This window comes from Anopheles arabiensis, chromosome 3 (assembly GCF_016920715.1).
Source record: "Anopheles arabiensis isolate DONGOLA chromosome 3, AaraD3, whole genome shotgun sequence".
NCBI classification, from domain to species: Eukaryota; Metazoa; Arthropoda; class Insecta; order Diptera; family Culicidae; genus Anopheles; species Anopheles arabiensis.
Window position 1 is genome coordinate 48,063,752 of NC_053518.1, and position 27,356 is coordinate 48,091,107.

General features: G+C 43.6%; 5 protein-coding genes across 8 annotated transcripts; 3 read left to right on the plus strand and 2 right to left on the minus strand.

Moving 5' to 3' along the window:
• The first annotated feature begins 27 nt into the window (after positions 1 to 27).
• Positions 28 to 616, plus strand: LOC120899694. The gene is made up of 2 exons (XM_040305807.1): positions 28 to 290; positions 372 to 616. The coding sequence occupies exons 1-2, from the start codon at positions 209 to 211 to the stop codon at positions 599 to 601; spliced, it is 312 nt and encodes a 103-aa protein (XP_040161741.1). The 5' UTR covers positions 28 to 208; the 3' UTR covers positions 602 to 616.
• A 2,090-nt stretch (positions 617 to 2,706) lies between these two features.
• Positions 2,707 to 9,266, minus strand: LOC120899693 (serine/threonine-protein phosphatase PP2A). Its single transcript, XM_040305806.1, has 5 exons — positions 8,999 to 9,266; positions 5,395 to 5,604; positions 4,968 to 5,321; positions 4,688 to 4,878; positions 2,707 to 4,587 (listed from the first exon to the last, which is right to left on the minus strand). The coding sequence occupies exons 1-5, from the start codon at positions 9,098 to 9,100 to the stop codon at positions 4,515 to 4,517; spliced, it is 930 nt and encodes a 309-aa protein (XP_040161740.1). The 5' UTR covers positions 9,101 to 9,266; the 3' UTR covers positions 2,707 to 4,514.
• An 802-nt stretch (positions 9,267 to 10,068) lies between these two features.
• Positions 10,069 to 12,428, plus strand: LOC120902672 (guanine nucleotide-binding protein subunit beta-like protein). Its single transcript, XM_040311631.1, has 3 exons — positions 10,069 to 10,283; positions 10,456 to 10,664; positions 11,696 to 12,428. The coding sequence occupies exons 1-3, from the start codon at positions 10,175 to 10,177 to the stop codon at positions 12,314 to 12,316; spliced, it is 939 nt and encodes a 312-aa protein (XP_040167565.1). The 5' UTR covers positions 10,069 to 10,174; the 3' UTR covers positions 12,317 to 12,428.
• Positions 12,429 to 13,295: 867 nt separating this feature from the next.
• LOC120899852 (dolichyl-diphosphooligosaccharide--protein glycosyltransferase subunit 1) lies at positions 13,296 to 15,240 on the plus strand. The gene is made up of 2 exons (XM_040306133.1): positions 13,296 to 13,991; positions 14,068 to 15,240. The coding sequence occupies exons 1-2, from the start codon at positions 13,415 to 13,417 to the stop codon at positions 14,868 to 14,870; spliced, it is 1,380 nt and encodes a 459-aa protein (XP_040162067.1). The 5' UTR covers positions 13,296 to 13,414; the 3' UTR covers positions 14,871 to 15,240.
• A 310-nt stretch (positions 15,241 to 15,550) lies between these two features.
• Positions 15,551 to 27,173, minus strand: LOC120899851 (adenylyl cyclase-associated protein 2). 4 transcript variants are annotated; one of them, XM_040306130.1, is made up of 10 exons: positions 27,008 to 27,173; positions 24,049 to 25,152; positions 22,347 to 23,466; positions 21,423 to 21,604; positions 18,002 to 18,590; positions 17,701 to 17,896; positions 17,265 to 17,622; positions 16,768 to 17,153; positions 16,551 to 16,697; positions 15,551 to 16,470 (listed from the first exon to the last, which is right to left on the minus strand). In XM_040306130.1, the coding sequence occupies exons 2-10, from the start codon at positions 25,043 to 25,045 to the stop codon at positions 16,387 to 16,389; spliced, it is 4,059 nt and encodes a 1,352-aa protein (XP_040162064.1). In that variant the 5' UTR covers positions 25,046 to 25,152; positions 27,008 to 27,173; the 3' UTR covers positions 15,551 to 16,386. The 4 variants fall into 4 exon arrangements, with proteins under 4 accessions (XP_040162064.1, XP_040162063.1, XP_040162065.1 ...); XM_040306129.1 differs by having other exon boundaries at positions 26,988 to 27,173; XM_040306131.1 differs by lacking the exons at positions 21,423 to 21,604; positions 22,347 to 23,466; positions 24,049 to 25,152; positions 27,008 to 27,173 and adding an exon at positions 19,372 to 20,089.
• Positions 27,174 to 27,356: the final 183 nt, after the last annotated feature.

Below are 27,356 nucleotides of genomic sequence, written 5' to 3' on the forward strand. Positions count from 1 at the left end.
AGGCAAGATTCAATTACTAAATGAAGCGTAAAGCAAAATAAATTAACTTCCGTTAGCTTAACGATTAGGTACATTTACAGGGCGCTTTCGCTTTGAATGACACTCCGGCAGGGCGGTAAATATAAGAGCCAAATACCACACTAAAACCGTTTTTATTCAATCGCACGCGCTTGCACCAACCGGGTTAACGGACAAGCAGCAGCAAGAGATGAACGATAAAATATGTTTAATTTTGTTCAGTAGTTTAGTGATTCTGTGCGATGCTATTATTGTACACGATGACCATTATGGTAAGAATCGTACGGATGTGGGACTGGTACGACGGATGTAGGGTAGTACGACTAATTATATCATTACATTTTCTTTTACAGGTAATTACGACGACACCCGTGAATGGCAACCGGACAAACTTGGTCCAGCCCAGGGAAGAGTTGCTGCTGGCAGTGAGGAGGAAAGGGAGGATCTTCGCCGCACTAACGGTGGGTTGAACTTTCACGAGGTCGATGCATTTGGAGACGATTTTGTAGATTTCGGTGCACAAACAGGACCGCTCGGTGCGTTCACGTGGCATGCCAACTTTCCCGTCGAGGAACGACGGTAATGGGAGGTAGCAGTAGAGACAAAACATTTAAATGAATACTCAAAAACTGGTAATACAATACGTTCCACTCTCTAGAAGATATACTACTGTTTTATTATTTAAAACGTAAATTTTATTGGATTTCCATTGACCATTCGCGGGCGCGCTCTCTTTCTCTTTGCTCTCTTCTCCCTGTATGCTTCACTTCCTCTCTCCTGCCTGGCATACACGAACGAGGATTATGCAAAATGAAGTTTTTGTGGTGTGTGTGTGTGTGTGGGGGGTGTATATAGTTTTGCGGTAAATGTTTCATTTGTTTGTGGCTTAGTTGACGTTCATTACTGTGCATCCGATACCGTTTTTACTAGCTTCCTACCCAAACGGATTCAGATATTCAGGATTTTAATAAGCAACCCCCCCCCCCCCTGTTGTTTCTCATCGCCTGCTACGCTTTTCAAAACGCCTTTGCAACGTGGTACAACGTGGTACAGGCAGGCCTCGGCTTGTAACGGTTGCATTGCGCCAAAGAAGAAGAATATCACTCCATCGGTAAAACATAAAAACTGCAACGATAGTCCTTGGTTGGCATTATACAAATTTCATTGTGAATAATTAGCTCCAAACATTTACCACGTGCCTGCCCATTCTCAAACGGCGAGAGTGTGTTCAGATACGTTAAGCGCAACGCATTTGGTAATAGAAAGAGAGAGCAGACGAGACGAAGCGAATCTGAACTGTTTCAGTCAAGCTCGCTACGTATAGCATAATGGTAAGTTCTACCAGAAAAGGTATAAAAAATAAATACTAAAATTTTAACCATCACTCCTCCAATCAACATTACATGTAAGCAAACAATATAGATATGCTACTGCTGTTGCTGTTAGATGCAAAGGATGCATGGTGACGAGTAAACAAATGTTGAACCATAGCCGAGCTAGCCGTTCTAATGGTAGACGTGCTGATTCTTGTAAAATCCCGCAGCCTTAGGATCGATGGTTCTATCTGTGAACAGTGAACCTCCCTCCGGTGCAACAGGGACCGTGTGACTGAATATTCGGTTACTATCTGAAACAAAAAAGTCACGTTGTAAGCCTACTTTAATAAGATCGGCGTGAGCGCGTGAAGCCGTAGTGCCGTATCGCCTGAAGTAAGAGATGTGATTGTTGTAGCAGTAGTAGCCGCCTACGATCAAATTCTGTTTCATCATTTGTTACGTTTTTTTTTTATTTGTTGCATGTATGCTGAGAAGCTAGCGAATGTTATTAACCATTCTTCCAATTTAACGTAAAAACCACTAGAGTAAAACGAAATGTGTAGAATGCTCTTTTTTTTGCTGTTACAAATATTGTATCGGTATTATCCGACGTGATTGGGTGTGTATGTATTTGTGTATGAATTACACCTCCCCCTGATGCTAACACTTGCTCCCCAGCTCCCGGTGCATCTCTCTGTCTCTCTCAATAAGACATAACACGGAATCAATTGTTTGTTTGTTTCCTTTCTCGAATAATACACACCTCGTTGATTAGGGTTTTCAATGTGTTTCCCATTTTCTGTTCTATCCAATAATTTCTCACGCATCGAAATCGAATTGCATGTCCAGAGCTACGCACGATACACACGCAGTGGCAGCGGCGAATCCCCTCCCTCCTCATGTACCCTCCCTTACATACAATATAAAAAAAGCAAAATTGAATGAGGAGAAAAAAGAAGGCAAACATGTAAGCGATCTAAACAAACGAAGCGCTATTGCAAATGATGGTGATGAATAAGAGCTGTTCGGTAGATTTACCAATGTTAATATCATGCACGCATTACACGCCCACCCGTAAGCCCGCAGGTTGTTTGTGTAGGTTTGGTGCGTGTGTGTGTGTGAGTGTGTGTGTGTTTCGTCAATGATAATCACCAACATACGGAGTGTTATCGTAGCTCTAGGTAAGCAAAGGTAATGCAGTTCTCGTTCGGCTCGCTGTTCACACTTCGATCAATGTGCCCGTACTATCGAAACTTGAGTCATGCTTCGGTTTAGTCTGAACTACGATAATTATTCTGTGTTCATTCTCCATATGAAATCAATACACGACAGGAAAGAGAGACAAGGAGAGAGAAAACAAGTAACAAAAGTGTATAATTTGCATACGTTTATTGTGTGACATCCTAGCTTCAAGCCCATACAGCGCTCAATCGGCAAACACTACCACGACCCAGCGTCCCATGAGTAATAAATATTACTTATTTTCAGCATAAAATCGGTTAAGTTCACCGACGCACCGACGTTCCAGTGTACGCGTACGCGTTTCGGTCCTGCTGCTACTCATTTTTTGCTCTCTAACTGTTAGTGGGATGGAGAGGGAGGGAGGAAGGGCTTACTAATGCACAATACATATCGGAACCAGGACGTAACATATGAAACCAGTAAAACAGTGATATTGGGAATCATAACGTACCGGTCGTCGTGTTGGTAGCAACGTGTAAAGACACGGGAAGGGGTAGAGTTCTTACGCTTTCTGACTTTCAAATACTTTCATATAATGTGCACATCATTTCCAATCCTTTCTTTTGCTTTCCTTTCTCTCTCTCGCTCTCTCTCTCTCTCTCTCTCTCTCTCTCTCTCTCTCTCTCTCTCTCTCTCTCTCTCTCTCTCTCTCTCTCTCTCTCTCTCTCTCTCTCTCTCTCTCTCTCTCTCTCTCTCTCTCTGTTTCGTTTCCCCTTTCTCAAGCAGACGGATACTTTTCGACATCATTCTTTTTTGCTTCCTTTCCTTTACCTTAAGTAATAATAGTAGCAGTAGTAATAGTAGAGTAGTATTACTGTTCACCCATTTCTCTTCTCAAAACTACTGCGCCTCAAACTCCCTCTCCTTCTGCTCCTCCTTCTTACGTTTCATCATCCGAAAAGGATGCAGTCTAGTTGCAACGCAGGACAGCACAGCGTGCACTTTGCAACTTCTTTCTCTATTGATTGATCATTTGCAAGCCCACCAAATCGGTCTTCTTCTTCTCAGCATGTTTTACACAAACACACACGCATACACACTCACACACGTACATACAGACAAGCGAGCGAGCGAGCCCGCGCGCGTCTACACAACAAGCGGGATTTCATGACCATGGTGGTGGTGATGGTTTTGTTAATGCATACCCTTTCCCCCGTTTATACCAGTCCCTTGCAACTGAGGGGCGGTTTAGAAAATCAATCGTGTGGCGTGTGAAAATTAAACTGTGTTTCTCCTCTCCTTAGTTTTTTTTACTGTGCGGAATTCTTGTCAGAAATAAGCTGCACAATAGTTCAACAAGCCCGACCGAGCCAAACCTTCGGCTACACTTCATTCGTTAACCTGCTTCTTGGATCCGCCGCTTACGTCGACCAACGATGCGATTGAACTGAGTTGCATTCAATTGTCCTTCCTGCAGCTGCACCGTTCGGCTGGTACTTGATTTATCCGATGTTATGGTAGAGTCCCCGAACGCATTGGCGAAAACATTGGGCGATGGATTTGTTTTATTTCCTTTGTTTTTCTTCCTTCATCAGTACCACCACCTTCACACAATGCTGATTTGCTTGGCAAAAAAATCGCTTGTCGTTCTGTTGGATGTTCCCCTCGTTTTGTTAAATAATAGATCTTCCATTTCTTTTTTTTTTTTTTGTTATTGGATTACGATGTAATTATTAAGCTTAAATGTGTTGTACGAGACTTTACGCGTTATTTTTCTTGCTTTTTTCTTTATGTTCTGTCATTTTTTCTTCTGTACCTTTACGCCAAGTTTGCTTAACATGTTTGCCTTTTTCTCTTCTTCTACCTTTCTTGATGCATTTTAGTGTTGGCCTGGCTCTGTCTCCCTTTTCACTTTCAATCGCTCTCGGTGTGTGGTGTACCTGCTTAATTTGTTTATTTCTGCTATTTCTTCAGCATCATATTATAAGGATATTCTTCTTAAAGGAAATAATCCGGCGTTCTTCTGGTTACGTGTGGTTCACCACGACGCGGAGCTGGATCAAATTGTAGGCTGTTGTGAAAGGAGCAAAACAAAAACAATCATCAGAAACCATACATCAGCGATTGAGTTTCCCCGTTCTATGGTGTGCCGCGATACTACTAATACTTACAATGAAAACTTGAGTGCATCGTCCAGTTCCATCAATGCTGCCTGATTTCCACAACGGTAGCAGTAGTTCGGTGCAGAGAAAATTGTGACCACGTTACGATCGTGGCACCAATTGTATCCTTCCATTACTAACTGATGCGCTCGGGACACTAATGTCAGCCCATTTGTGTGATTGAACAGTTCCGAAATGTCCTAAAATCGATCACACATTATTAGCACATTACAATACACTTTTCGATACTTTTTTTAAGCACACTATCCATCCATCATTGCACACTTACCTGTCCAAATGTGTAGCCTGCACCTCGTGGAGAAATGCCCCAACCGCCTCGGTCATCCGGATCGGACCAGAGCAGATCGCACATGGGACCTTCGTGTGGCACCTCCTGAAGTCTGTCCAGTGCTCGAATGTGATCAAGCGTATCGATCGATGGACTAAGCCCTCCGTGCAGGCAGAATATCTGTCCATCTACCAGAGCCGTCAGCGGCAAGTAGTCGAACAAATCCGTAAAAAACTTCCATACATTCGGATTGCCGTACTTCCGCAGACATTCGTCGTAGAAACCGTAAACTTGCGTAATTTGCCGAGACTCGTGATTACCGCGAAGGATCGTAATTCTTTCGCGATATCGTACCTGCGTAAAACAAGAAGTTATTTAGCTACAGCTTCCTCTAACCAGGTTTGGTATGCCCAGCGCCCTTGCTTACCTTCAGTGCTACCAACAGAGTTACGGTTTCTACCGAATAATAGCCACGATCGACGTAATCGCCCATGAACAGATAGTTAGTGTCCGGCGATCGTCCACCTATCCGAAACAGCTCCATCAGGTCGTGGAACTGTCCGTGAACGTCTCCGCATACTGTAACCGGGCATTTTACCTCTTGTACGTTGGACTCCTTCGATAGAATTTCCTTCGCCTGTGGAGAGAGAAAGAAAGAAAACCAATTAGGTTAATTTTTAAACTGAGTTAATCCGACACAAAGAAAGTACATCAAAATAAATAAATTTCTTTCCTATCCTCTTTTGACAGTCTCATTGCTGCTACCATATCGGCTATATCGAATTAAGCAGGGCAATATTTAATGCCTAGATAACATATCAAGAATGACAAACAACCTGATAACAACTAAATATATTGTTGTGAATCACAGCAGCTACTGCGCGTACGTCATTAATGACGAGTAATTTTACTATTTTAATTCCATTTAAATATTTGCTTCCCTCATCTGTTCAAATTACTTCAATCATCGTGTACTATTCATCTCACGCACTTGTACGCACTCACCACCTTATCAGTGTAATGATGAAATGTAATCCTTGCTTCTATCAATGATTTTCCAGACGAGGATTTTTATTCGAGGACAAGCAAAAATAAACATTATACAACAACATTGTCACTGACTCGGATCCGTCATCGTGTAATGTTATGTGCGTACAGTTTTAAGCGCAATACTCTCTCTCTCTCTCTACCTACGATCTTAATAACTCCCAAGTACTTGCTGTTGTCGATAGGACTATAGTTCGAAACAATTAATTTTAAACAAGATCAAACTGGTTATTCATAATACCAAGTTCTGACGAAGCGCATGTATTACTCATGATATCAATACACACATCAGTCGCTTTTTTTCGGTGGCAAATCGATACGGTCACGCATGGAGCGACCGAGATGTAGTGAATGAAGGAAATAATAAAAATATACTATTCGGTCATTCATACAGACACAAACACACACACACACTGGCAGATGATGTGTCCATTCGTTGCCACTGACTATTTACAGACCGAACACGGATGATTGCCAGATCTCGCCACACAATACAAACAGTGCAGATAAGTTACTGCATTGCAAATAGTAGTGAATCTAGTAGTATCTGGTGTAATCCTTTAGCGCCAAGGCAGCTTGCCAATGACATTTGAACTGGCATTCGCATTCAATCCCCGCGATCCGATCCTTCGCCACTCGGGGAAGGTAAGATCAATGAGGATATACAGAAAGGGTAACAACAATTCAACCTCATTATGAACTCTATCGACCATAACGAATATTCGTTTTTCATCGCAGGAAGTGCACAGCACTTCTAAGCTGAATGGGGAATATGACCGGCCCTGCAGACGGCCATTTTTTGTCTGAGACCTTATGATGAGACAGAAACAAAACGAATCTTCATGCACCTGTGCCATCCTACCTACAACCGGAAGTGTGGCACCGGTCGTTCATTCAACCGGTGGTGGCCAGCTAAGTGCGGTACGTCGTAGGCCACAACTGAGACAAGGTAACACACAAACGAAGCCGGTGGTGCGTCGCGCTGCACCGGATCGGATCGGATCAAACGGAAGCACACTGTTTTTGTGCCAGTGCCAAGATCTTGAACCGGTGAAATAGGTGTCCACGAAAAGTCTTGTTTGCGCGGCCTATCTCTAAACTCTGCCGCAAGTACCGGACCCTGGTTACGGTTACGGTGGGTCAGAGGATGATGGGGGAAGTGATGTGAGCTATTGCATCTAAAAATAGACTTCACAGACTTGAAGGACTGCCAGACGCAGTTTGACTGAGTGTGTATGTGTGATATTCGTGTTTTGAGTTTTACTGGCTAAATTTCGGGTCGACGCAATAACATTTTCTCATCAATTGATAAGCAAAAAATATTGGTTCCTGGTGCGTAATTGTTATCCAATCAGCCGCTGTACTTGTGCAGAATTTTAATTGCAAATCACAGTACAAATGTGACTATGGTTCGATGTGTGGTGTCGTTCAAATGAAGTATTGTAAATCGTTTTCCATTTCAGCAGTTTGATTATAAATGAAGAACAATAAATTCACAGCGTTTAAGTACCTGCGCTCCCAATACCTACAGCTTTTTTCATTTAGGCTTACACTTCATCATCATCGTCATCATCATCAGATCCAGCAGAGACTTGTGCGCTGATTAAAACATTAACATTGTACAGATAAGATAAAGCTTTCAAGTCACACTAATTTGCTGCACAACTCACGTTTTTCAACTCTTCTTTGGATAGGAGTTGTAGAGTGAGCTTCACAAAAATGCTGTTCAGCGAATGTAAATAAGACTTAACGCATTTTAAAATTTTCAAATATTTTCAATACGCGGTGAAGTTTCAAAATGCATGCGGCAGTTGAAAGCTCACGCACACATATGCATCCTTTCCAATCGTCATCGTCATCATCAACTTGTACCATCGGCAACAGTGCTGTGACTCATTGACCGTAGAATCGGTACATTAGTTTGTGTGTATGTGTGTGTGTTTGTGCGTGCGTGAGTCGCTAGCAAAACTTTACGGCTAATAATTGCCGATTGCACATAGAGCAGGGCGGCTCTAATTATCTTATTATTTTCTCCATATTTACACGGCCAACAATAACGCTCGTACAGTGCGCGATTGATAAAACTTCCTTTTCGCCGTTTAACTCGTGACCAATAGGGCAAATTTGATGGAGGACTCTGACGCGACAATGGATCTTACATACGCCCTCACAAACACACACATAAACATAGACACACGCATACGCGATATCTTATTCACTCATCCTAACGTAGCATTCCTTTGCATAGGGGTTTTGCATGGAGGCCGTGCTTCAAAAATCTCCATTTTTCCCCCAAATAAAGAACGCACAATGAACAACACTTAATCGAAAGTATCGAGATGTGGCGAGAAAGTTGCCTTTTTCTGCGCCGATTTTCCGTCACGGGAGGACTTCCGTGAGCTGCCTAGAGTGCCGTTAAGTTGCAAAACTTTTCCAGCAATCCAGCTTTCTCACTCTCGCGGCTTGTGCGCCGTCGTCTCACTCAGGTGTATAGCGGCTTTGCTTGTTTCTGCTATCGATCTTTCAATCCATCTCGCTCACTCAACCGCTCGCATTTTTTTTGCGGCTGGCGGATGTTCTTGATCTCTGAAGGACACGATTGAATTTTATGCGGATTCTTGTCACTTTTTGCATTTCCTACTGCCGTTAATATACACGATAAGCCAATTGCAAATGGCAAGAGGTCATCAGCTCACGCACAAAGATCACTACATTCTCACATCCTGCGAGCGAAAACGGCGATGCCCCTTTTATGGTGGAAGCAAATATTGAATTTCGAGACACTTTTCCCTTGGCGTAACCCACTCGCTATGCCATCGACGATATTAGATCACTGTCAAGCGCAGATGAGCAGACCTAAAATCTCCGCCTTTCCTTCGCAGATCCTCTTTCTAGCACACAATTCTACACTATTCATGGGTATGGTTCACCGCGTCCACTGCGCCCATCGTCATCATCCTCATCATCGTTGTCTTGCTGCCTACCTTATCACACAGAATTTTCACTTGCGATTCGGTCAATTGTTTGCACTCGTTCAGTTGCTCGATCCATTGGTCTAAATCTTTAAGCATAGCCTTATCCTCCATCCTAATCGGTATGCTGAAATCGTTCAAAGAGTCTCAATCACGCGTTTTTTTCACTAGTTTGCAACCGATTGGCCCGTGTTGGTCCCGAAATTCATGCGAATTTCGGATCTTTGCGACTGCGAAGCACACTTCTTTCTAACAAAATGGCCGACGCTGCGTTTTGCTCCACTGTAACTTGGGGTAAGGTTGGTGCATGTACGACCGTAGGGTCATGTATTGACATAAGACGCCATTGTGTTTTTGACAGTCAATTGCTATGCACAGGAAGAGCAAATACAATCTGCTCTCTAGTTGCGCGGTAAAGGCGTTCCGAAAGCATCATCTTCACTCTAAAATAGCGGTGCCACAGAATACGTTCTTTTGTGGATAATTTTGGTTGTTGTTGTTGTTTTGAAGTTGTTGTTGGGTTGCTAAATAATCATAAAATTTCACTTACTTACATCCTTCTTATTCAAAGAACAAAAGTTAAAAACTGTTAAATAGTGCAATCATGTACTAAAAATTATTCTCAATGTTTAGTAACTTTTACAAATATGTTTTTGTTATAATTGCTGAATTTCTCATCATGTTGCTATTATACTTTTCTTTACAAAAATCTTGCAAGTATTTGCAGAAAAATATATTTATATAAATGAAATCAGTAAATATTTGTAATAATCTATTGAAGTGACTTTTTTTCAAACCCTTAAGAGCCGAAAGAACATTATTACGCGTGTTTCAATGATAATCATAGTAAATTCACTAAATGGTGGCCCATCAGTCTTTTTCTATCGATTGATAATCTATATTGTAAAATGCTTGTTGAATGTGAAACACTGATTTTATGTTTTGTGTGATGTGTTTGACGAGCAGCACATTTGTACATGAAATATTTCACTAGCTGTCCTGTGAAACGCCCTTGGTGTGAAGCGTTTGATGAAAATGACATTTCTGTGAGCACTGTCATCAGTGTCATCTGCGGTCGGGCCTGTTCACGTTCTTTTCTTCGCCATCTTGTGCGGGTCGGACGTGAATTTCGCTGCTCGCGAAAACGAATCGCTTGGCAAAGTGTGAAATTTGTGAATAGAACCGAAAATGACTGAAACACTGCAACTGCGCGGCCAGCTGCTTGGCCACTCTGGATGGGTGACGCAGATCGCCACCAATCCGAAGTACCCGGACATGATCCTGTCTTCGTCTCGTGGTAAGTGTTGTAGGTGATTCTAACCTCCAAAATGTGCTTCATCAACACGCGGCATCGCCAGTGGCATTACCGACATTTGATGTATTCGAGCAAATGTGTTGCCCTAGGGAAGGATGTGTAGCGAAACGCCAAGCTTGGTTGTGGGCTAATAAATGTATTGTAATTTTTTCAGATAAGACGCTGATCGTGTGGAAATTGACCCGTGATGAGCTGAGCTACGGCATTCCTCAGAAGCGTCTGTACGGACACTCGCACTTCATTTCCGATGTAGTGCTGTCCTCCGACGGCAACTACGCTCTGTCCGGATCGTGGGACAAAACTCTTCGACTGTGGGATCTGGCAGCTGGTCAGTCGACCCGCCGTTTTGAAGACCATACCAAGGTGTGACAATTAAGTTAATGACGCTTGCCACCGGCAAGCAAAGGCAACTTCGCACGAAAACAGAGCAAGCAGTGTTGATCGATCGTTTTGATTCGCTATTGATTCCAACTATCGATTGTTAACGATGGGTGTGTAATCAGGGATTCTTTCTTGATAAGACCTCCGTTAATAATGGATGTTGAAGTACCGTAATTCGAGATAGTTTGAATTGTACAATTGTTGGCAACATGTGCGATATTCTTTCAACTGGCTAGGGTCTGCTCTGTTGTAAATGATACGTTATTGTGCCTATGCGAGGCTGAAAATCAAAAATTCAGTTACAAAGCGCCAATGCGTGGCAGAAGAAAGTAACCAAAAGCATAGTATCAAAGCGCCAATGCGTGGCAGAAGAAATATGTTGTGCTATTCCTATTAGTGTGACAAATCAAGCACAAATGGTCGTCAACCCTTGGATGCCGAGGCGGGCGTGTACATCCATACGGTGAGGGATGCGAGAAGGTTGCTTGTGTTGAGGTATACGACCGTTGCAATATCTTGCAGGGCTATTATCTATAGCAGAAGACTATCTGCATTCGTTGCAGTCGCGGATGTGTCTTCGTTCTGTAGATAATAGTAATGTAAGATATGCGCTGAAGCACTCTTCGAAAAACATTTAGATGATTGATGACCACAATTACTCAAATCATAGAAAATGTGACCGCTACAAGAAACTGCTTTCTCCTTATACAGTACAATCGTATTGCTGTTACGCACATCCCAGCTCCATGCAATTTAACTAATCTATGAGTCGCATGGCGTTCTTCTATTAATAGAGCGTGCAAGAGTAAACTTCCTCTCGATAGAGCACACTTTTCCAGTTCATACCCTCATGTGGTAGATTTGGAGCAAAGCTTTGTTGAGAGACAACATCAAATAGTAAAAGCTATGTTTTCTAATGTAGCGGTCACGTTGTCTATGCTGTGTAGTCTGGGTGACTACTACAGATTGGCTACCATTTAATACGAAGCTAATGTAAAATTTTTTCATTGCAGGACGTGCTCTCGGTTGCTTTCTCTGTAGATAACCGTCAGATTGTGTCGGGATCGCGCGACAAGACGATCAAGCTGTGGAACACTCTGGCCGAGTGCAAGTACACCATCCAGGAGGATGGACACTCCGACTGGGTGTCGTGTGTGCGATTCTCGCCGAACCACACCAACCCGATCATCGTGTCGGCTGGTTGGGATCGTGTGGTGAAGGTTTGGAATCTGGCCAACTGCAAGCTGAAGATCGACCATCTCGGACACAACGGATACCTTAACTCGGTGTCAGTGTCGCCCGACGGTTCGCTGTGCACGTCCGGTGGTAAGGATTGCCGCGCCTTCTTGTGGGATCTGAACGACGGCAAGCATCTGCATACGCTGGAGCACAATGAAATCATCAACGCACTGTGCTTCTCGCCCAACCGCTACTGGCTGTGCGTCGCCTACGGACCGTCGATCAAGATCTGGGATCTTGCCTCCAAGACGATGGTCGAGGAGCTGAAGCCGGCTAAGAACGGCGATCCGCCACAGTGCTTGTCGCTGGCCTGGTCTACCGATGGACAGACCCTGTATGCTGGCTACTCCGATAACATTATTCGCGTGTGGCAGGTGTCGGTCTCTGCTCGTTAAGGCGAAGAGAGTCCATTGGATGGTTTATTAATGATTCCATTCAAGTGAGTATTGGAGAAATCCGTTGCATTCTTTGTCAAAGAAAGTAATAAACGGGAACGTGAAAATGTAATTTCATTTGATGTTTTTAATGTAAGATATTGCTCGGTCAAATTAGTTATACATAACATATTTAAAGTAAAGAAACATTCATTTCATATGTTGATATTTTATTTTAAAAAGAAACTCGATTATCAATACATAATCGTGCAAGAGCAGTTCTGAGAGATTTGTTGCTCGTATATGTCGTTCGATTGAGTAGTGAGGTAATTCTATGAAATGCACTCAAATATTAATAAAATGATGTCTCAGACTAGATACAAATTTTTCGGCCAAAAATAGAAAACTGAGAATAAATACGTTGCTCCAGCCTGGTTTTACATTCGTATATGTTCCGCCTGTGCTTGTACGCATACCGAAAATGATTTCCCTTGGAATGTAATTTCGATTTGTTATTATTAAATGATTAAGATAGTTTTTAGAACATGTAATTTATGCGTGCCAAAAATAGCCATTCATATATGGGCAATGTGTACAAGCTCCGCGTTTTAGCGCTACCCCAAAAAAGACCATCGTCCATCAGTCCAAGGAAACCGGTGCAGACAGACGGGAGAGAGAAATATCAGTTCCGTAATTCTTAAAGAACTGGTTCACTTCATGATGGATTTCGCGCCTTTCTATATTCAGATAAAATTACGAATAAAAATATTTCTAATATCGTTTGCCTTTGCATGACCCGTTGCGCTCCTATCGGCCAACATGGCAAAATCCAAATGGAAAAGATGCGTCAAAAAAAATACACGTCATGTTTGACAGACTTCAGTTTTGGTTTGCGTGTCCATATCGCTATTGTCAATCCGGCTTGAAAACGTACATTCGTGGCCGGCTTCGCGTGAACGAAGCATTCGATCCCATCTCCAGTATCGCACTCGAGGCCGTGAACGATTCCGGCATTCTGGGCAGAGAATCACAAAATTGATAAACTGGCAAAGGCAGCGTAGCAACTCGCGCAAGCCGGATAGAAGTTTAGCTGCTGAAACACGCTTTTCCTGGGGAAAAATGGTGAAACTGGTGCTTGTTGTTTGCGGCTTCGCTGCCGTACTTGCCGGCGCGTTCGTGCAAGCGGCGATTGACATGGAGATAGAAAACAGAGCCGTCGATCGGACGATAGATCTGACCTCACAATTGGTGAAAATTTCCTACAAAATAACTCTAGAACACAAGTCGAAGCTGCCCATCAGCACTTACCTGTTCGTTGTGCCGGAAGTGGACCGAGAGAAGTTGTCCTTCATCTCAGCGAAGGATTCCTCCAAGAAGGAGCTGAAGCTCACGGAAACCACCACCCCGAAGGGGGTGACGTTCAGCATGACCCTGCCGGCCGGTGCATCGAACCCAGTCGTATACATCGAGACGGTGTTCACGAAATCGCTCAAGCCGTTCCCTTCGTCCATCACCCAAAGCGAACGGCAGCTGGTGCAGTACTTTGGCAACGTTTACTTCTACTCTCCGTATCCGACGGTGACGCAGAAAACGACGGTCCATCTAAGCTCCCGCAATGTGGAAAGCTACACGCAGTTCAAGCCGAGCGCCCAATCGGACAGCACTGTTACGTACGGACCGTACGATAACGTGGCAGGTATGAATGCGGGATCACCATCACAAGACCATTTGTTGTAAGTGTGTTAACGTTTGCCCGATGTTATCAATTGCAGCTTTCTCCCACGAACCGATGACGATTCACTTCGAAAACTTTACTCCATTCCTCACCGTGACCCGGCTGGAGCGTACTATTGAGGTATCGCACTGGGGCAACATTGCCGTGGAGGAAACGATCGATATCGTCCACTCGGGAGCCACGCTGAAGGGGGCGTTCTCACGCTACGACTACCAGAAGGATGCCCGCTCGAACCAGCCCAGCGTGAAATCGTACAAAACGCTTCTGCCGGCCTCGGCCACCGGTGTTTACTACCGTGACACCAATGGCAACATCTCCACCTCCGCTCTGCGCACACTGAAGGATGCGGTCGAGCTGGATCTTCGCCCACGGTTCCCCCTGTTTGGCGGCTGGCGCACCCACTACACGCTCGGTTACAATGTGCCGAGCTTCGAATACCTGTTCCAGAACGGCGACAACTTCCTGCTGAAGATGCGCGTGATCGATCACATCTTTGATGACATGATGATCGACGAGGTCGTGACGAAGGTTATCCTGCCCGAGGGTGCCAACAACATTAAGCTGATCGCGCCTTACTCAATCCAACGGCACCCGGATACGCTGCACTACACTTACCTGGACACATTCGGCCGTCCGGTGATTTCCTTCAGCAAGCGCAATCTGGTCGAAAATCACATCAACGACTTTAATCTTAAGTACAACTTTTCACGCGTCATGATGCTGCAAGAACCGTTGCTGGTGGTGGGCTTCCTGTATGTGCTGTTCTTGTTCGTGATCATCTGGATGCGGCTGGACTTTTCCATTATCAAGGACAAAGAGCCACATCAACACAAAGACTAAGTAGGCGGTCGATGAAATAACCCAACTTTCATCTCCTTCTTCTTTACTTTTATTGCACATTCTCTTTTCTCTGTGTAATTGGTCCGCTATTCCATCCATGACCTTCTTGGTTACACGTGTCTTATGTTTTAATTTGTCCTTCTCAAATGGACGCTACCACCAAAAGCGCATGGAGAAAAGTAAAGTAATCACGTGTTTCAACGTTTGCATTTCAGAACCGCTAGCACTAGCGCTCGTTGTACTGAACTGATCGCGCGAGCAGCAAATATTCCAATTGCGTTCTGCTAACTAGTTGCGCCTCTACACACAAACACAAACAGTACATGGCAGAGAAATAAAAAGGAAAAAACAATAAACTCGAACGATTTAATGAATTGTTTTTAAATCGCTTGAAAGAAATAGATAATTGTAGAAGCTTCGTAGTGAGAACGAAAAGAAGCTACACAAAACGGAAATGATCCTCAATGCCTTAATTAAACATGAACAGATGATATCGTAGTCCGTCAATTCCAAAAACTCTCCCGTTCTCCCGGCGTGACAATAAAGAAAAAAGAAAAAAAAATTGGCGCTTTCGGCAAACGTCGTGGAAAACATAATCTTATTTATAGTGAACTCGTGTCAGTCCACCAGTAGATTTGCTTTTCGGATTTGCTTGAATTTTAGTGCATTACCCCTTCGCATTAGCTTTGAATAGCTACATATCTTTATTTAGGTTGACTTTGCTGGGTTCCAATAACTTTATTGAACGATGGACATATTTCCACGAATGAATTGTGTATATCGATTGGTCAGATTACCGTGATTGATGCTGTAAAAAGTGTCGATTCGTTTTCTTTTCATCAATTGCTGAAATGCGTCTTCCATTTTCTGTTTGTAATCAAGGAAGGGGTAATAATATGTTTTGTTCTATCGAATGTTTAAAAGCGTACGATAAAAACCACGGGAAGCCCCTTTTTAATGAAGGTGATTGAAGTGAAAAGGAAACAAACATAAAAGAAACACATCACACACGCTTTAATACAAGAAATCTCTTTGATCGAAAGCATTTGCAAAAGATGTGAGGTCAACTACACGATCATTGGGGTCGATACGCACAAACTTGGTGCTTGGTACGTTCGATGGGCTGAATTAGATGAAGATGTGTGTGTTTTTTTAAGGTTCCAGTGCCATTTTCATGTTCAGTTTCCTGCTGTCGATATATAAAATGCTCCATCCACGAACTTACTACTATTACCGTATGGTTAAAAATTATGGTTTTAGATATTGGGATACTACTCTTTTTGCTCGCTCTTGTTGTTTGACGTAATTTCTAGATGATACTGTTTACGATTACAATTTTGCTCTTATCTGCTTTTCCAGCTTTATGAAAATAGAACTCGGAAAAGTATCGTTACATTTGCAATAAAACAAAGTACACGCACAAAACCTCACAGCAAAAAAACGAACCACACACACTCACACTGACGGTTGTAGAACGGAGTTGCGTGTGTATGTGCTTGGTTGGTTGTGATCCCTTTTAACCAAGGCTTTCAACGCAAGTAGTGTTTAGAGAACTGCCCTTAACAATGGTTTTGAATTGTTCCGGAATCGGTTGCTCGGTCTGTGAAAATGCAATGCAAGAAATGATTAGTTCCGGGTTTTGTTTCTTCCAGATTGTAACAACAATAAAACGATACTTACATAATCTCCGCTACTGCCCTTCGGAATCATCACGTTCATTTCGGACGATTTAGAGCTGACGATCTCGACGGCAAGCGAATCCGCCGAAAGGTACATCTGACAGCCATCAGTCTTGTCAATGGAAATCGTTGGTACTTTACCGAGGACCTGAAAATGGCAACAAACATGGGCTGGGATTATTCGAATCAAACAAAACCCCCGCAAACCTTCCACCGACCTGCATCTGGACGCTCTGGCAGTTGACGAATTCAGCCGACGCCACGAGCGAATCAAACACAAGGGAACACTTCTTGCACGAATCCATCACGACGCTGTTGATTTTGCCCTTGATCTGCAGGGTCGAACCTTCGCAGCGGAACATGTACACCACGTTGTTCATCTCGGCATTCTCCACCACAAGGTCGGGGTTGTTTTTCTGATACTCGATCAGCCATTTCTTGCCGTCGCGCGTGAAGGTCGGCGGTTTGGCGACAGCTGCTGCGGCGGGTGGGGCTACCGATTTTGTACCGTTGGTCACACCGGCCGGTGCCTTGTACGGTGCCGGACCCGAGCGGAGGGAAGGGTTTTTGTGCGTTTGCATGTCGGCCGTTACCTTCTTCAAGCCTGCAAACATAAAATGAATAAATATCATCTGGTTGAGAGAATTCAAACTCATTGGAACAACGGTGCACAACAGACACAAAAGATTCCGTGTGTTGTTGTTTTCCTATTTACCCTTCGTAATATCAGCACCCTGATTGATCTGAGCAAACAGAGCGCTCCGATCGTCTCCAGAGCCGTCCGCCGACAGATCGCCTAATGGCATCATCGGCGGTGGGGGCGGCAAACCACCGGGCGGTGGTGGAGGTGGGACCGAGGCACCGCCAACCGTTGGTTTGTCCTTTCCGGACCATACCAGGCCAGTCGTGTGGTGCTGCTTGATGTATTGCTGCAGTTCGGTCAGCGTTTGAATCCAGGCGCGAGCCCACTCCACATGGGTGCTGTCCTTCTCTTTCCAATCTTTAAGGACACGGTTAGTGTAGAACTGACCGGCATCGTTCATCTCTTTCACGTACGGCCCTGGTGTGGGGGCCTAGAATTGAAGCGAGAGCATGGCATTGGATGTGTTAAACCGCGACACTGAAATCATGACGAATGCGCTGAAACCTACCACACAGACCCATCCGAGCGCCGGAATACTTTCGCTAATCGCGGACAGATGGTTAAAGAACGGGGAGGTTCGATTCTTTTCGCGATAGCTTTGGATAGTCGAAATCTTATCCGAGGTAGGTTTCAGCAAATTCTGTAAATCCGTATTCGATGGTGCACTCGAGGCGGATGCCACCTTCAGGAACGCAAACTGAGCACTGGATACGGGATAAGCGAAAACAAAATACGAGCCATTAACATAACGCACACACGCTACTACCGTGACCTTTCGTCCTTCTTCCCTGGGAGCAATTGTTACTTACTCGAAAGCTTCCTTCACGAATTGCGCTTGGGTGGCTACGTCGCCTCCGATTTTGTTCGAAAGTGCAATAAAGTTGGCGAATGAGCCGAGCATAATATCCTCGTAAGCGTTAATACTCATCTTGCTCGTTGTCCCTCCTACGGTGCCGTGCTGCGAGGAGGATAATGACAATACTGCGGTGCCTTGCTCTTGGATGGTCAATGGATTAGTATGGTTTAATAAAGCAGATGGTTTAGATTGTATTACAGTGGTTGTATTATGCTGGCGACCCTTTTGCGGTTGATCGGTCAACGCGGGAAACAAGGTGCTTTCCAAACTGTCTACTTTCTGATGCAAATACGAGGCCGACGGTGGTGGGGTCGAGGGCAGAACAGTCGGTAAATCGTCAGCGCTCGGATCAGTGTCCTCTACCGTGGTGTTGGAACGAATGACCGCCTTGCCAACAGCACACGCGTCTTTCAGTATGCGTCTCGTTTCTTCCAACTCACGCGCAGATACGGTACGTTCAAGCCGATCGACAATACGCTCCAGACGATCGATCAAGCACTCTAGCTCACGGGCTGACGAAGGTTTGAGGTCGGGATCACAATCTACACGAAGGGATGTACAGAGAAACACTATTTTAATAAAATGTGCAAACTACGCGCGAAAAACAAAACCAAAGAACTAGAAGGAATAGTAAAACAAATATAATAACACAAGAGGAATTAATGAGATGGCATTGGAATTAGTTCGCAAGAGTTTAGAAATTCAATTGCTTTATAAATTATATTTAAAACCATCCACCAACGGATACACCCACAGAGAACGTCCTTTCTTCAGGTACCAAATGCATAGCACGATCACTGTAGCATTGGAAAACCTGTTACACCCGATGGACAAAGTATAAATTCCCCAATGAATTCATCATACGGTTAACCATCATTAGGTTGGAAGCCAAAAATACACTCATGATTTATTTAAGAAACACTATAATCCTATAAACTTGGAAGTGTGCGTTGGGGGGTTCTAACTTGTATCTTCCCTCTTGTTTTCATCAACACACTTTGGCATCCAAAATCTAATTTTAGAATGGCCTTGATCTCACAATTAATTTGGCCCTTGAAATTGTAGGTCAAGTAACATCATATTGCCTTCTTCATGATTATCGTCTGAGCTCTCAATTTTGACGAAAAAAAGAACTATAAATTGGCCGATCGTACAACTTGAAATCCAACGTTACGTCACCCGGCACCTTATCACTTATCACAACCATAAAGTTTTTGTTGAAACCTGCTGAAACCAACCGGACGGAATAGTATGCACGGAAGTCCCATAACAACAACAAACTAACTAACTAACTAACTGACAAACGCGCATTGAGAACGTTACCTGGATTGGAGCACGTTTTCACATCATGTATGATCAGAGTACGCCCAAAACAGGCGCTCAAAGTTTGCCCCATTCAACACCACCGAACCACAGCACAGCACCACACCACCACATACAACAACTACACCACTATGTGAGGAAAATGGTGTGCGGTGCGCGTCGAACCGATTAGAACCTCGCGAATTCTAATGCGGGGGAACGACCAAAGAAGAAAACTTCCTTCCCTGTCGTCTTCACACCACACCACAAAACACAAACGCGCACCAACACAACACGACCCAGTGGGTTAAACTGTTTTCCAAAAGTTTGTTTGGATCTGATTCACGCACATACGGCTGCAGCAGCATCACGTACACAATGTGACGCAAACACAGTTTTTCCTTCTTTGCTGCCCGGCTACCAAACGTGGGCAAGAACGGCACGCTTCCTCACGAAACGAACCTCTCAGTGTGTAGTGTGCGATGCGGCACACATTTCCCTTGGAAAAAAATATTTGGAGATCGTGGCACGCTGCGATCGTTATTATTATAAATCGTGTTTATTTGTGTGTTAGAAGCGCGTAGCTGGGTCGTGTGCCTGGCTTGGTTGGTGGTGGTGGTGGTGCTGTTGGAATGGATGCAAAATGTGGACTAAATTTAAAACGCTATTAAAACACACACCACAACGCTTCACGAACGCAACCTCGGACGTTTTCCGGACGGTGTCATCGCGCAACCCGACGCCGTTTGCGACTGCTCACAGCTAAGGAGGGACCCCCATGGATGGATGGATGGGGCGCGAACGTTCTCTACTGTTTGCGTATGGATGGTATTTTAGATTATGTAGAACTACCGAGTGAGATGGGAGTAGTGCGCTTATCGGGCACATGTGTAAGCTAAGCGAGAGAATAGATAGTACAAACATCCCATCGCACCTAAGCGGCCTGCGTTGGCAATTCCGCCAAACTCAGTGGGTTTTCTGGGGCGGCGGTTCAACGGAAAATGTGTTGGATATTATGTACTATTTGAATAATACTTTTCCAACAAATCATTCATAATCTTGCAAGAATGTGACACACAAATGTAGGAAGAATGCTCAATGATTTGTTAAAAACTCACGGCCAAAGTAGAGAACTTAAAAAATGTTTAGCAAAAAATGCTATTTTCATTTCGAAGCTATGCAGCTTCCCCTGCCGAAGAGTTTGGGAAAATAGTACCATTCATGCATCTTCTTTTGGGGTAGCTGAAACATTAACCTACATACATATATTTATGCTGCAGCTCTCATGATGGATAGTTTTCAGCTACTTTAAAGATTTTAAAGGTATTACTTTCTTGAGAACAATGAAGTTTAATTTATTGAAACACAAGGCGTTCCTTTCATCTCATCAATTGGCACTTGTTCACGGATGGCACTCAATGTGAATTTTATTGGCCTTTGCCTTTACAGACTTCAGTGTGGCACGACGGGATGAAGCATTCGAAAGCAAAAGCGAAACAACGATTTGATTCATGGTACCAGCACATGAGTCGTGCATCGCGAGTTTCCGATAATACAGTTCAACTGTATGAAGACGAATTGTGTGTTCAATCTTGAATCATTACTTTTGTTTTTTCGCATGATACTAATGTAATTTGTGTTTTTTTTTCGACGAACAAAGAACTACTGCTCAAGCAATAAAAAAGACGAAAAAGAGTTACTAATTGTAGCTAATCGTTGCGAAACAGATTAGAGTATTCGCTACCACCACACTGGGTGATTATTTGATAGTACTATCTAAACAAAAACCCTGCAATATGGTCTCCCACATGTTAGTAAACGTATTAACATAATAGCTGATTGGTTTTGGGCCAATTACAGCTACGTGGCGACGGTTTATGGAAAAAGAAGAAATGAAATTACAACATAATTGCTGCCCTATCAAATAGAGAAAATGTGTGTGAATGTGTATGGGTTACACCCACCGGTAGAAACAACGGGAACAACATAAACTAAGAAATAACGGTAAGTAATGTAACATGATAACACTTAGCAAACAAAAAGCATAATATCGTTTAGTTGTTGTGTAATACCCTCCGATTCCTCCTCCGTCGGAACCTTGGCAACTTCTGGTCCCAGCGGATCAAAACGCACACGATGCTCCACGGCAGCATGGGCAGCATTGAGCAGTTCCGAGAAAAACCGATGCCTGCGTAATGCCAGCTCATCGCGTCCTATGGGCGTAGTGGGTGGCTCCATAATGCCACCCTCCTCCCTACGTACAGCCAATCGAGAGGGCACGAGAAAAAACAGGTAGAAGATTTAGCAAATTTAAACGAAAACGACGCCAAGTAACTTGTTGCAATGGGAGTGAATTGAGAATGAGGGACTTTTGGGGCGGGATGATCTTTCATTCCGCACAATTGGCTTAGAAGCGATAGTTCAACAGAGTAGCACTAACTAGCACATTCAAGCGAATTCTTGTAAAAAGTTTAGGAAAAATTCTATTTAGAACGTATTTATAGTAATGTCGATTAAACGAATGAGAAAGATGGGACGATTTTGCAAATTACGAGATTAGCGGTGTACATTGTCTAATTTCTAAATGGTTCTAAACTAAATGGAATGATGTTGTTGCATGAATGGACATCAAGGCAATGATGATGACATAGATGATGTGGATGGATCGTGATGGTGATGATGATGATGGTTATTTTTTTGTTTGCTTTCAAGATTCGTATCATGCAGCTTATGTTTGAACAATTATTCTTCAAATCAATAAATGAAATCGACTACATTTCTGCTAGATTTGCACTTTTTGTCACGAAACATAAATAACGAAGGAATACATTGGATTACGCTACATAATCGAACGCATTAAAATCAGGAGTGAACTTAACAAAACCACACATACGAAAGCGGTGTGTTTTTAAACATTATATTCTCGTTTCGTTTGGTTGATATGTATATATGAGCGACCAATAAAATTTCTCTAATTGACAAAACAGAATACCAACATCATCAATCGATCCTCGGCAAACCAGTCCGGAAGGGCTATCATGCCCGGCAGTGAGCCTCGCTTGGTGGCGTACGGCGTGCACATATCACCGCGCGGTAATTTCGGTGGCACCGAGTCCGAAAATACGGAATCATCATCTTCCGGTGGTGGATATTCGGGCGGCGGAATCACCTCCGTGCTATCGTTATAGGCTACCTTCTTTTTGATCGATGACTTCGAGGACGATCGCCGCGAGAGGCAACTCTCGCGAAACGAAACCTGCGTTCGTATAGTAGTGTCGTCGCTGTTGACCGACTCCTTGCGGCTGCTGCTGTTGTCGCCTTCGATACCGGAAGGACTGCCACCGTTGGTGGCCGTGTTAGGGACCGATTCCGACAGTGTCGATGTGTCGTCGTTGTTTGATTCGCGCTCTTCGCTGGAATTTTTTGAAACCTGATCATTGTTGTTGCTGACCACATTTGTCGTCTCTTCGCAATCATCTTCGCCTTCGTTCTCCGGCGAACCGACGGGTTCTATCAGCTCGTCTGGAGGTGACGGCGTCACTGATTCTGCACCTCCTACATCTTCCTCCGAAGGTTTGGTGGGTTTATCTTCCACGACAGGCGGACTTTCTCGCCGATTGTCCGCGCTACTGATAATTTCCGGTGCATTGTCATCGGTTGGAGCAGGAATAATTACAGCTCCATCGTTGCCTTCATCACTAGAGCTACTGAGGGGATTATTATCGTCATCACTCTTGCTATCATCGTACTGGCGTGGTAAGAAACGTTTCACGTCGATTGTCTCCTCAATTGTTTCTTCGCTATTGCTTGGCTCACTTTTAAGGCGTTCTATCTTAGATGCTACGCATGATACAGTTTGCTTCTCATCATCAAGCTCAACTATTTCTTCGGAAGTTGATGGTGGAGATGGTCGTAATGGTTCGGTAAACGGTTCCATTTTCGGGACATTGGCAGTGTCAGATTCATTGATTAGCGAAGAGGCGTTTGATGAATTATTTGTACGATCTTGGATGATTTTCTCTTCCGGTTGTAATTGTTTTTCTTCTGGTGCGTCTGACATAACCGTCTCGTTCTGAACTGATCGCTCTTCGATTAAAGCTCGTGTTCCAATTTCATCTAATAAAAAGGCACACAGTTAGTAATTCGATCGATCATTGTTTTACATAAAATACAATTGTAAAGTATATACGTAACTAGCTCTTTGCTAGAGGTGATAATGTTGTTCTGTTCTGAACATGAATACGACTTCTTTCAACATGCATTCTATCGAGCATTCATAAACGATACTGAATAAAATCATATACGTAAGATCAAACAAAAACATGAATTCATTAAAACATTCTATAACTGCACATGAAACTCATAAAATTGTATCTTTATACTGTCCTAATGCCAATGGTAAAAGTTATAAATTAAATTATACCTGTTTATAAACTTCAATTTCTGAATAAAAAAAAACTTCAATTGACACAAACCGACCTAATGTTTCAAAAATCGAGTAGGAATATGCACTCGAAAGTACGACACTGACGCAAAAAAAGCGCTCAGCCAAACATCCAAAAGAACAACGTTAACACGAACGACTGCTAATAGCAGCGTGTTGGTTAGCTTATAAGCGAGAGCTGTCAAGTACAATAAAGTGCCCACAAATTAGGCGTCATTTTTCCGTTCCAGCTATTCTGAGGCTTTGATCCTTACCAACTTGCGGTTGCTTCTCCGATTGCTGCTGCTGCTGCTCCTGCTGGTGAACTGGCTCCAGTTGCTTCACGCTAGAATTTTCATCTAAAGAACCCGATAAATCCTCACCATCGTGCGGAGGAGAAGGAGGAGCAGAAGTGGTGCACAGCTCGTTCGAGTTTTGTCGCGATGGTACATGATTAGGCGATTTAGGTGCTTGTACCGTTAGATTTTCATTTGCAGATTGTGTACCTTCCTCTGGCGAGTGACACGGCGGTGTTGCATCCTGTTTATGAGCCGGATCTACATCCCCGGCTGGGGGTGAATCCTTTTGCTGCTGTTGCTGTTCACCCAGCTCCTCAACGGTGGTAGGAATTTCCTGTGGAGTGTTGGTGGCATCTCCGGTCGAATCGGCGTCGGTGGACTCGTTGGTTGGAAGTTTAGCCTCAATTTCGGTAACCACTCCCGATGATGGGCCCGATTGATCCGTTTGACCTCGGTCCGTATTGGACAGTGTTTTGCTAGCTGGTGACGATGAGGCCGAACCGGCTGTACCGGCTGGCACACTATCAGCAGCATTATTCTCTTCCGTTGCTTTTTCGTCGCTATCAACAGGATTTGATAGATTGGATTCTTCAATCACGTCGTTAACGGTGCACGGTTCACGGGGGGTGTCTTCCGGGGAAGAGAGTGCCGAATTCGCACGCTGCGTATCGGACTCATGGTTTTCGTTTTCCTTCGGCTCTGGCGAGGAACCATTCAGCACGGCCGTGGTCGCTGCCGAGCACCCCGAATACGATTGTAGATTATCGGAGCTTTCAATTATTTCTATCTTGATTTCCTCATCATCTTGTGAGAGGTTGTCCACAGCCGAAATTTTACAGGCACTCGCATTCGTTTCGTTCTGCTTCTTCGACTGCTGCTCCCGCTCCTCCTCCTCTTCCGAGTCGGACAATTTAGCCGATTTTTCTTTCTGTTTTGGAGATTTGGGATTCACACAACGGCAACAGGAAAACATTTTCAAGCACTAGAATTCAGCGCAGCCGATGTATTGCTTTGTGTGTGTAAAACGTTTGTTCCTTAGTCTTAGCACTATCTTTTAAAAACACACTGTTGCTATTGTTGCTGTAAAATTGTTTAACGTATATGTGAAGGAATGGCGAACATTAAGGATTGCGTAAATTAGTGTTTAACAATCATGCAACAACTCCGCCTCTGTGTGCAATAATGTGATGCAAAAATTGCAACGACAAACTTGAAAGCAGGGAAAATGGTTTAAAATGTAGCAAATATAGTATATGTCTCATATTTAATTGTACTTAGATTAATCGAAAATCTAATACATTTCCGCACGCATTGCGATTCGTATTTGTTTAAAAATAATGAGAGAAAATGCTTTGTAAAATTCTGCTACCCATTCAAGAAGGGCGGTCATGATATCGTGGCCGTAATGGCATTGAGCAATAGTCTCCATCTGTTATTTGTTTGCTCTCCGGAGGGGTTAAAAATAGTTTTTCCTTCTAGTTAATGCGTTTCGCTCGTTTGCTTCTTTTGTGTTCGTTGCCGTTCGAGGACGTTGCCGATAGCGTGTGTGTATGTTTGTTGATTATATGCAAGCATCAGATGTATCCAAAGCCGACACACATTAATCACCCCGACGTTAAGGTTAGTGGTGTTAATTGCCAATTTTTGGCGTATCCTTACGCGGTTACCTTTCATTGACTGTACCAGAACATTGCTTACGACAAGGATTAAGAAAGGATTATGCTTTTTTTAAATATGGTATAGAGTGAGTGCGTGAGAGAGAGATGGAGAGAGTGGGAGAGAGAGAGGGAGGGGAGGTGGATACATGAATCTTACCGCGGTAAGGGGTTAATGGGGGGTAATAGAGAGAAGGTAACGCTTGTACAAAACAAGCAAAACTAGGTCACACACTATTGTAACAAACAAGACCATCCTTAGAGCGATGAGACATTGTGGAGGGTTCATCACCCACCATCAGAATGTGAATGCTTTAAGGCAAAATGGGAAGAAAAGCAAGGACATTTTTATCTGCCAATGGTTATTATATTTGTGCGGAGTGAAATAGAGAAGGAGAGGCGTAACATCATTTTTAATAATATTGGTCAATATTTAACTAGTTTTGTTTGTTCTTGCATCTACACCGTTTGTACGACGCGCAGTTGTAACGTTACCAAGAGATCCCGGGAGAGTTTAATATTTGTAACGAGTTTGTCAAATAAAAAATGGTAACGATTAAACTGCTTAAAAAAGGAACATATTCTGTTATTTTTATGGCTAAATTTGAATGGTTATACGATGCAATATTCTGGTAACTTGTAGAAGCAAACTTTAAAAACATAATTCACATATATTTGCTACATTTCAAAAGTGATCATTTCCACCATTTAGCTAGTTGAATATTGCTAACGACGCATTGCTTCATTATCTACGAAGTACTGTTGAATCCAGTTCGTCCATTAAAAGTAACGAACAGCTTTAACGTCCTACGAACACACTAAGAAATCTTTCATCATCCTTCCGAGTGGTATGCTGCTGCATAATTGATGCTGAAGGTAAATGTGGAATGAGAACGATTTCAAGATGTAAGGATGTTGCACCGGGCACAGGGCCACACACAGCGAACATACGCAAACACAAAACGCTAAACCATCCGTGAAAAAACACTAACACACTAAACGTAACCGGGTGTGGCGGCACAGTTTTCGAGGCACACACATTATCCTACTCACTATACCACTGTGTATATCATTCGGTTTATCCGAATGGTTATCGTATTGAGTTGCCAGAACGAACGTACGTAACTCCACCATCCGTCCTTGTGGGTAAAAGTCGTAAAATGCTTCTTCTGATAACGCAAACAAAAAAAGACTGAATTGGCTGGTCAGTTTCGTCGACACAAAGGGGAAGGTGTGTTTGAAGCACATAAAATTATCTACCGCTCTGCTGGGACACGCACACAATTCACTACCGAACGACAAGGAAACCGAGCACCAGTGATAATGTCCCGCGCCTTGCGAAAAAATACTGCCAGGACGACACACCAGAGTGGCACAAGCGGTACCGATCGATTCAAAACACCAGGCTCGACTGGAGCCGTCGCCTACTGATGGTTTGGAATCTGCGAAACCCAACCCAGAGCAAAGCGTGTTGGGCTACGTTTGGGAGCACACGGTGTGCTGGAGATGCTAACCCATCGGGGAGGTTGACGTAACTTTTCCGGGAGCGGCCCGAACGATCCGAACAGTTTGCCCACAATAATCTCGTCCGTATTTCCCCATTTTGCTGAATGTTTTTCTCCAAATGAT

Coding starts and splice junctions, on each gene's coding strand:
- LOC120899694 (XM_040305807.1), top strand. CDS start 209: ATGAACGATAAAATATGTTTAATTTTGTTCAGTAGTTTAGTGATTCTG. Junction 291..371: donor TGTACACGATGACCATTATG/GTAAGAATCGTA, acceptor TTTCTTTTACAG/GTAATTACGACGACACCCGT.
- LOC120899693 (XM_040305806.1), bottom strand. CDS start 9,100: ATGGAGGATAAGGCTATGCTTAAAGATTTAGACCAATGGATCGAGCAA. Junction 5,605..8,998: donor TGAAAATTCTGTGTGATAAG/GTAGGCAGCAAG, acceptor CTCTCTCCACAG/GCGAAGGAAATTCTATCGAA. Junction 4,879..4,967: donor CAGGCTACACATTTGGACAG/GTAAGTGTGCAA, acceptor GATCGATTTTAG/GACATTTCGGAACTGTTCAA.
- LOC120902672 (XM_040311631.1), top strand. CDS start 10,175: ATGACTGAAACACTGCAACTGCGCGGCCAGCTGCTTGGCCACTCTGGA. Junction 10,284..10,455: donor GATCCTGTCTTCGTCTCGTG/GTAAGTGTTGTA, acceptor TAATTTTTTCAG/ATAAGACGCTGATCGTGTGG. Junction 10,665..11,695: donor GTTTTGAAGACCATACCAAG/GTGTGACAATTA, acceptor TTTTCATTGCAG/GACGTGCTCTCGGTTGCTTT.
- LOC120899852 (XM_040306133.1), top strand. CDS start 13,415: ATGGTGAAACTGGTGCTTGTTGTTTGCGGCTTCGCTGCCGTACTTGCC. Junction 13,992..14,067: donor ACCGTACGATAACGTGGCAG/GTATGAATGCGG, acceptor TATCAATTGCAG/CTTTCTCCCACGAACCGATG.
- LOC120899851 (XM_040306130.1), bottom strand. CDS start 25,045: ATGTTTTCCTGTTGCCGTTGTGTGAATCCCAAATCTCCAAAACAGAAA. Junction 18,591..21,422: donor GACGGAGGAGGAATCGGAGG/GTATTACACAAC, acceptor CCCTTCGTGTAG/ATTGTGATCCCGACCTCAAA. Junction 16,471..16,550: donor AGGGCAGTAGCGGAGATTAT/GTAAGTATCGTT, acceptor GCATTTTCACAG/ACCGAGCAACCGATTCCGGA.